The sequence below is a fragment of the Cnephaeus nilssonii genome (assembly GCF_951640355.1).
Source record: "Cnephaeus nilssonii genome assembly, chromosome: 16".
Taxonomy (NCBI): Eukaryota; Metazoa; Chordata; class Mammalia; order Chiroptera; family Vespertilionidae; genus Cnephaeus; species Cnephaeus nilssonii.
The window spans coordinates 37,360,875-37,370,635 of record NC_137087.1 but is presented as its reverse complement, the minus strand read 5'-3'; the positions used below and the strand labels follow the sequence as shown (position 1 = coordinate 37,370,635).

General features: G+C 44.1%; 1 protein-coding gene across 1 annotated transcript in view; it reads left to right on the top strand.

The window, feature by feature from the left end:
• The first annotated feature begins 485 nt into the window (after positions 1-485).
• Positions 486-9,761, top strand: part of HTR7 (5-hydroxytryptamine receptor 7) — a 70,851-nt gene continuing 61,575 nt past the window's right edge. The window contains exon 1 of the mRNA XM_079793027.1: positions 486-1,321. Within this exon, the coding sequence (XP_079649153.1) occupies positions 783-1,321 (539 nt within the window). The 5' untranslated portion in view covers positions 486-782. The remainder of the gene's footprint in view (positions 1,322-9,761) is intronic.

The following is a 9,761-nucleotide window of genomic DNA, read 5'->3' as shown; positions in this document are numbered from 1 at the left end:
GCTTGGTGTAGTGCTTGAAAATGCTTTTTTAATTAAGGGGGAGGGGGGGGGGGAAGGATTCCTCTCCAGGTTCTTAATTTTGCACCGAGTCCGAATGCCCGCAGGCTCCCTAGACCTCCCCCCACCGGTGGGTCGTTCACTGCTGAGAGCAGGTGCAGGTGTGTGGCAGGGGGTCTGAGCCTCCCACGGCCAAGACCCGCGGGCCAGCCCGCGAGGGATCCCGGGAGGCGCGGGAAGCGCCACCCCCCGCCCCGTGCGGAGGCGCGGCGGAGGCGGCGGCCCCTGCCCAGTGCGGGAAGCCCGATCCGGGGGGCCCGAGGGGCGAGGGCAGCGGCGAGCCGGCGGTGGCGGTGGGGACGCGGCGCGGCTGCCGCAGGGGAGCGGCGGTGGCGGGCGCGAGGGGCGGGGCGCACTCCGCAACTTCTGCCGCTGCCTCCCCGGCGCTCTCCGCCGAGCCGCGCGGCGGCTGCGGGCTGCGGGCTGCGGTACGGCCAGCCGATCCCGGTCAGCCCGCACGAGAACCCGCGCGTCCCGGGCGTCCGTCGGGTGCCCGAGGCGCCTCCCGCAGGGAGTCCCCGCGCCACCGCGCTCCCGCGTTGTCCGCAGCGGCTGGGGCCCGGGACGTGCGGGGCCGCGAGGCCGAGCCGGGCGCCCCCCAGCGGCCGGCGCGGGCCCCATGGCTGGGCCGGGCGGAGCGGAACCGGTGAGGTGAAGCCCCTAAACCGGTAGCCGGCGCGCGTGGCGGGGCGCCGGCTCCATGGGCAGCGGCGCACAGCGGCACGATGATGGACGTTAACAGCAGCGGCCGCCCGGACCTCTACGGGCACCTCCGCTCAGTCCTCCTGCCGGAGGTCGGGCTGCCGGACCTGAGCCCCGACGGCGCCGGCCGGGTCGCGAGCTCCTGGGCGCCGCACCTGCTGCGCGGGGTCCCCGAGGTGACCGCCAGCCCCGCGCCCACCTGGGCCGGGCCCCCGGACAATGCCTCCGGCTGCGGGGAGCAGATCAACTACGGCAGAGTGGAGAAAGTTGTGATCGGCTCCATCCTGACGCTCATCACGCTGCTGACGATCGCCGGCAACTGCCTGGTGGTGATTTCGGTGTGCTTCGTCAAGAAGCTCCGCCAGCCCTCCAACTACCTGATCGTGTCCCTGGCGCTGGCCGACCTCTCGGTGGCCGTGGCGGTCATGCCCTTCGTCAGCGTCACGGACCTGATCGGGGGCAAGTGGATCTTTGGCCACTTCTTCTGCAACGTCTTCATCGCCATGGACGTCATGTGCTGCACGGCCTCGATCATGACCCTGTGCGTGATCAGCATCGACAGGTAAGGGCCGGACCGCCCCGTCCCGGGGCCCGGCTGGGGGATGTGCTCGCTGGTAGCTCAGCCCGGCGCGCTCGCCTTTCCTGGGAGGGTAAGCCCGATGTCACGGTGGGATGAAGGGGTGCGCTTAAAAAAACATCCACCCCACACATCAGCCCTGCCCCAGCCACAATCAGAGCAAAGCCTATATTCATTCACCTTTAAAAAAAAAAAAAAAAAAGAGCTGGAAACGTACCGATTTACTCTAGTGAAGGTTTTAAGACCACAAGTTAAAGAGTATTTCAGGCATTAGCAGTTCCACCAGGGGGTCCCTTGTCTTGGTTTTCAGGAGGAAGGTGGTCCTTTCTGAGCTTGACAAACCCTTGTTGTGAGCCCTAAAGAGTCCATTCTTACTTTAAGAAATCAGTCCGAGAAGTCACCTTGCTTCCCTGACGGTAGGAGCTAACTCCCCAGGCCAATGAAAGATCTAGGGTGGTCCCAGAACTGGGGGGGGGGGGGGGGGGGTCTACACCTCAACGTTACACCCCCTATGATTGCCGATTCTGAATATTATTCTTTTGGAAGTCTGCGTTTCAGTGTTTGGCAACGCTGTTTGCATCTTATAGGCTTCCTGACTGAAGCCTTACTCCCTGTCTGAGTGGTTGGTTCTAGCCTTTTCATCATACCCCTTGGGAATCTTCTCTTGAGAAACTCCCCCACCGGAGGAGTAATTGAAACATAGGCTGACCATCTTGTCAGTCAGGGGTGCTGGGGAAAAATTTTTGCCTTGAGTATCAGATTGGGCTAGGAGATCCCCAGGATTTCTTCAGACTCTAGGGTTAACAGGATTCTGCAATGGAGCTAAGTCTTTGGCCCTAGAAATATCGTGCAATCGACAACTTGAAGTATGATCCCAATACTTTTTGGCCAGAGAACAACTCTCTGCTTCTCTTGAAATGGAAATATTAAACCTTAATATTCACACTCAGAATTCTGCTGGTATTTTAAAACCAGCACAGAACTGGTATTCTGTTGTGTTTAGTGATACAGAGAAATGGTTGCTTATTTTCTTTGGGGACCTACAGAACCTTTAAATATGTAGACCTTTCGGCGTAGGAGAAATAATTGATGCCGCCACACTTAAAAAGGACAGTACCTCAAAGGATGGTCTAGCATGAAACAGATTTTTTCCTCCTTTTCCTCCCTGTAAACACTGCTATTTGTGGTTTGTTGGTATTTAACATGTTCTGCTATTTTACTGCTTGGCCAGGGTTTATAATAACTTAATAAAGAGAATGATTGGAAAGGGGGTGTTTTCAAGGAAAAAAAACACATACAATGTGGCTGCATTTAGTTAAACGGCTAGATTATTATTTTTTAAAATGGATCTTGCCATTTTATATGTTATGTTAGGAGCTTCTGACAGCAAATAATTATTTTTGGTAGTAGAAGATGAAGTGCATATATGAGAATATTAGCTCCAAACTTGACAGCTGAAGTTCTGAATGACTGTAGTTCAGCATGTAAAAAACATATGCATGTACAGTCTGGTTGTGGCAACAGGAACTAGGAAAGCGCACTCAACATATATAGTAAGCATAAACATGAATTATAAGCGCAAAAATCTGACTGCTCGGCCAACCAAAGCTGTGCTTCTTGCATGAATGGAGTCCTTTTAAAAGGAACTTAGTGTAGTAAAACAGATAATTCATACTGCAAGCAATGCGTTTATAATCTTTTTTCATTTCATAATTGATAAATGATAATTAACACAGTGTGCTAACTATCTCCTAAGACATCCAGTGCTTCTGTTCTGGGCACATTTAGGTTTGGCTGGGACCACCCTGAGATTCTGTACATGAGCTAAGGTTTTCTTCACTCAGTGTGCAGTGTGACTTACCGGCAACAGGAACATCTTGAATACAGAGAAGAGGTTAATCCTTGTCAAGAGATTCTAATCTGTTCATCAGCTATGTCTTGATGATGTCACAAATTGTGGTAATAAAGGGATATAGATTCTGTCTCTTCATTTCCCAGAAGAATTGTGCCATTGATGATTTTTTACTATTTTAGAAGATGAACATGTCGTTTCTTTATATAATATGAAGAATCGATTACATGGGAGACACAGATTGCTTTTCTTCTAAGAACACACAGAACTAAAAATGAGAGAAAGGAAAATGCATTTGCATCTAAGGTGAACTATTTTTGAAAATACTGTTTTTTTTCCAGTTCCATTGTAGAATATGACTGATATATTAAAATATGCTAAGAAAATATGAAAAAAATTTAATCTTCATTCATGTAGTCATTCCCTTTTGAGTATCTAATATAGGGTATGCTGTGTTTTATGCAGCATAATCAGAGATGAATAATAATATTTCTGCTTTTGAGCTCATACTGTTGTCAGAGAAATTGGGGTGTCTTGTTCCCCACTGGGTGCTGGGGGTGGGGGTCCTTATAATATCTTGAGAAAAAGAATTTTCTGAGACTCACATGGGAGGATGGGGGATTTTTATTTGTGTGGAATTACATCTCTGTCTCTAAAGTTCCATTTCCCTTAGTCCAGCCATAGAAGAAGTGCATCTGGGGTTTCAGTAGAGATAGAAGCAAAGCCAGTGTCCAGAGTTTCCTTCCCATGTGGAACCAGGTCCAGTTCAGCATCAGGCTAGCAGCAGTCCATTAGTCCATTGTGCGTGGGGTCCACATGGCGGTGGGCCATATGGGCAAATGCAGGAGAGCACCCTGAGCAATAAGAGTGCCAGGAGCATAAGAGGAATCAAGAGCATGAGAGCACAGAGAGTGAGTTCCTTTGTGTAAGAGCTTAAATATCCCAAATTTCACACCCTTGCAGTGGCCATGTCCATTTTGGCCAATGACCTGTTCCCAGGTGTGACTGACAGACCAGTATCTTTCCAAGGTCACCCTGACTTATTGCACATGCACCCATCCTTCTTCCTGTCCAGTCCCTTCCCCCAGGGACCTGCAGGCAGTAGACTGACCTGTGGCTCCTCGGGGAGTGTAAAGCTTTAGCTTCTTGGTGAAGCTGCTCAAATGACATGCCAATAGTATTTGGCCTTCCCATTGCTCCTTTCCTGTTATTAATAACTAGGTTAATTACAATGGTATCAATACTATATTGTGAGCATTTGGATTTCTGTTGGGCATTTAACCTTTGGTTGCTGGAACCTTTGATTTTTCTTAACCACTCCCTACCATACTGGGATGCTTTTCCAATGCAATTTCATGCCATTTTTCTCCACAGGTTTCAACACTTCCCATATCCACCCTTTTCAGATAATGACTCATGATCATTGAAAAAGTAGCAACCATTGGATGGGGAACTCCCTTATCTTTCCACCACCAAACAACCAACCATTGCCCTTTTATTTCGTTCTCGTTAAAAAGCAAGAAGACATTATGTCCCAGCAAAGAACAAACCGCCAGCACGTCACATCCCATCCCCTCTCACCTTCTCAAGGACTTAGTTCCTTCCTTGATTCCTCATCTCTTCTTTGTCTTCATTGTTTCCTCTCAAGTAGATCAAGCTTGATCTATTATTTTTAAGAACTCTTTCTTTGGTCTCACTTGTCACAACTCTTTCTTTGGTCCACTTCACTGTTAAACTGTGCCCACAACCTCTCTTTATTTCCTTACTCCTCAGATGAGTTTGATACTCAACAGTTCTATAGTTCAACAGTTCCCTTTTTAGGATGCTTTTAGAAATAGAAATCAAATTTCCTTTTGTGTACAATTTAAAAACATGCAAAAACAGTTCTATATATTGTTTAGGCGAGCTTATATAAGAGTAAAAGTGCAAAGGAATGGTGAACACCAAGTTTGGGAGAGTGATTTTTAACGGGTGGAGTGGGTGGAGGTGCAGTTAAGGAGTAGCACACATATCAACTACACTGAGTGGCCAGATTATTATGATCTCTGAACGCATAATAATCTGGCCACTCAGTGTGTGTGTGTGTGTGTGTGTGTGTGTGTGTGTGTGTGTATTTATATTAGAGGCCCGGTGCATGAATTCATGCATGGGTGGGGTCCGGCCAGCCTGGCCAGGGGGAAGGGACATGGGCAGTTGGCCAGCCTGCCTGCTGGTCAAACTCCTGGTCGAGGAGACAATTTGCATATTAGCCTTTTATTATATAGGAGGATATACACTGAGTGGCCAGATTATTATGCATTCAGAGATCATAATAATCTGGCCACTCAGTGTATATTGGTAATGTTTTTTTGGTTTATACAATTTTGTTATTCTTTTTTTTTTAAATTTCTTTATTGATTAAGGTATCACATATTTGTTCTCATCCCCCCATTCCCATCCCACACCCCTCCCCACGCATGCCCCCACCCCCCTGTTGTCCTTAACCACTGGTTAGGCTAATAAGCATGCACACAAGTCCTTTGGTTAATCTCTCCCCTTTACCCCCACCCGCTCCTACCCTCCCTCTGAGGCCCGACAGTCTGATCCATGCCTCCTTGTTTCTGGGTCTGTTCTTGTTCATCAGTCTATGTTGTTCATTATTTCCCCTAGATGAGGGGGATCATGTGCTATTAGAAATACACTTATAAGAACCGAAAATGAGAAAAGCAATAATGGTTATGCTGACAGGCAAATGAATCAGTCTGCAGTGAGTTTCTTTCTGGGCCAACAGTTCTTTTGAGACCCAATTTCAATGTCAAACAGTTTCTTATGTGTACATGTCAGCAATGACATTTCAGTTCTGGATGGTGGACAAATGGTGGTAATGTAGGTCCGACTCTCTCTAGTTTGGTCCTGGGCAACCTGCAGTGATGCACAGCTGCTAACTGCTAGTATGGCAAGGCGACATCGGCGTCTTCCATCTCTGGACTGCTTCTCTTCTGTCTTCATGGCTGGAGTAGTCCTGTCGATTCCTCTCTGTTGCAGGAATCCACATGGTCTTGGAGTTGTTTTCTGAAAAGATACAATCATATTCTCGACCAAAAGTTAATAAAGGAATATTTTCTTTAAATTTGACTTGGGATCCTATTTCATTTTTTGCCAATTTTGTTATTCTTTGTATAACTTTCTGTATGTTTGAAATATATTTTATACTTAAAAAATACATTCATGTAATCTGCAACTAGATCAAGAATTTGAACATTATTAACTTCCCAGAAGTCTCCTCCTTCCCCTTCCCAATTTCTAATACTCCCAAAGATAATCATTGTCCTGAGTTTTAGTATCATAAATTAGTTCTGCTTGGTCAGAATCTTATATAAATGGAATAGCATTATTATATACTCATAAATCTGGTTTCCTTTGCTCCATAAAATGTCTGTGTGATCCATACATAGTTTTTACCTGGTCAATATTGTTTTCATGGTTTTTGTTTTCTTTTTTTGTTTGTTTTTGCTAAGTAGTATTCCATTTAATTTATCAGTTCACCTATAGATGGACATTTGAATTGTTTTTAGTTTTGGGATATTACTAATAGTGATTCTATAAATATTTGTGGACAAGTCATTTTGTGGACATGTTTTCATTTTTGGGGGATAAATATAATACTGGGTAATAAGGTAGTTTATTGCATTTTAATTCTGTTTATCACCCTCACACCATGTCATGAATGTGTTATCCTTGTCATGAATTTTAACCTACATATTTTAAAAACCTATTAGGTATTATTTTAAACAATCAGTATTTATTTTTATTTACCCACATTTTTCCATTGCTCTTTATGTTTTCCTATATTATCATGCTTCTATCTGGGATTATTTTCTTCTGCACAATGAGACTTTCATTAGCATTTTTAAAAAGTGAGTGCTGGTGACAAATCTCAATTTTTACTTATCTGAAAATGTCTTATTTTTACCATTATTTTTGAATGATGCTTTTTCAGCACTTTAACCCTTTGCACTCGCTTGCTTTTTTCTCGATTCCTGCTACCGATGCTAACCGTGTCGAGTCACACTCAACATCCGAGTGCAAAAGGTTAAAACATTGTTCCACTGTCTTTAAGCTTCCATCATTTCTGTTGAAAAGTCAGCCGTTAATCAACATTATTATTACTCCTTTGAAGAGAATGTGTCTTTTTTCCTCTGGCTGCTTTTAGGATTTTTTCTTTATCTTTAGTTTTTATCAGTTTTTCTGTGATGTTCCTAGGTTTGTCATTATTGATGCTTTGTTGTTGTTGTTTTGCTGTCAGTTCTGCAGGGATTCTTAGTAATTTTTGTATTGTGTATTGGTATTGCTAATGACTTGCTATTATCTCTTTAAATACTTTTACTGTCCCATTCCTTCTTATTCTGTTCTCAAATTTACATAATGTGAACCTTTTTATTTGATTGCACATCTCTTACATTCTTATTTATTTTTCATTTAGCATTTTCTCTGGGCTTCAATTTTTTTAAAAAATATATTTTATTGATTTTTTTACAGAGAGGAAAGGAGAGGGATAGAGAGTTAGAACCATCGATGAGAGAGAAACCTCGATCAGCTGCCTCCTGCACACCCCCTACTGGGGATGTGCCCACAACCAAGGTACATGTCTTTGACCGGAATCGAACCCGGGACCCTTCAGTCTGCAGGCCGACGCTCTATCCACTGAGCCAAACGGGTTAGGGCTGGCCTTCAGTTTTGAAAATTTTTTGACCTGCCTTCCAATTTATGATCTCTTCGGCTATATTGAATATGTTTTTCAGTGTTGAGTTCTTAATTTCAGTCCTAGAAATTTCATTTGTCCTTTTTTTTTTTGTATTTGATCCTATTTATTGATTCTAATTCTTTGATGAAATTCTCTGCCTTTTTATGTAATTTCTCCAACCATTTACCATATTTTTGGGTATATAATCCTAGTTAAACTCTTTTTGTACTAACTCCAATATCTGAATCATTTTGTGTGTGATCTCCCCCCCTCCCCCTCAGGATTTTGGGACTGTGTCTTGGCATACCTAGTACATTTTTATTATATATTCAACATTTTGTATGAAAAATTGTAGATGTTGTAGATAATGTTTTTTCCTACAGAGAAAATAGCTGCTAGGCAGGCATGTTGGGGGACTGATTATTGTAATTCAATTAGAAACTGAGCTGACTACTATGTTTTAGTTTTGATTAAGCTCTGTCTGCCACCAGCTGATACCTCTTTCTAGGTTATAGCCTTCTTGGGATTTTAGCTAAGAGCATGGGGTTCTTTTTTTTTTTAAATCCTCACCCGAGGATATTTTTTACATTGATTTTTTAGAGAGAATGGAAGGGAGTGGGAGAGACAGAAAGAAACAGTGATATGAGAGAGATAAATCGGTGGGTTGCCTCCTGCATGCCCCCGACCAGGGCCAGGAGCCTGCAACCAAGGTACATGCTCTTGACCGGAATCAAACCTGGGACCCTTTAGTCATCCGATTGATGCTCTATCCACTGAGCCAAACCAGCTAGGGCAGCATGGGTATTCTTGATGACTTCTCCCCCTGGTTAGTTCAGAACCCTAATTTTTTCTCTCCTCCGCACTCCCACTAAAGCTTTTTGAGAGCTTTCTCGTGGCTTCTTAGCCTCCTGCCCTATACACCTTCAGAATTCAGCCGATGTGTTTAAGGGAATACCAGCCAAGTGTTGTGCTTAGTTTTCTGCTCCTTACTGGGATTTTGGCCACTTAGGTCTACAATTTTTGTCTTTCCAGCCGCAAGAGACTACTAGAATTTCTTTTGGTGTTTTGCTTCTTAATAGCAACTCTGTTGAGGCTCTTTCCCTGGATCTTCAGCCCTTTAACCCCTCACCTAGTTTTGGAACATGTCCCATGGGAAAGAGTGACTGCAGAATTTTGGCTTGCCTCTCTGTGGTTCTCTCTTTTCCAGGATTTTGTCCTCTCAACTCCTGGTTGTCTCAACAACTCTATCATGCCTTTAAACAGGTGTGTGTGTGTGTGTGTGTGTGTGTGTGTGTGTGTGTGTGTGTGTATTTGTGCTTTACCCAGAGTTTCTAGTTGTTTTCATCAGAAGCATTGGTCTGAAGCATCAAGCAACCCCATCAAAGCTAGAAGTGGCTATGTGCCTGAAATGTTTTAAATATGTCCAAATATAGAAATATAATCACGTAAATTTCCTGCTTAAAACTGTTCATTGGCTTTTCATTTCCCTTGGAATAAAATTCAAACTCTTTAGCACATCTCCAGGTTCCCTGATTTGTTCCATCCTTACTCCCCAACATTTTGTATCATATTCCATCTTGCTTTCCATAGTATAATCATATTGATTTTTTCTTAGTTTTCGCATTATGTCAAGTGCTTTCCTACATCAGGTCCATTCTAGGCAAACCCACCAACTAATATGTTTGCAAAACTATGATTTTGTGTCTGGAGTTCTATTCCCTAATATGTTTCTTAATCCCAAGTTGGAAAGCTTAAAAGTGTTTAACCCTCTAGAATGGTAATAATTAAAATGTCTAAAAAATACCAAATATTGGCAAGGGTGGAGAGCAAAGGGAACTTTCACACATTGC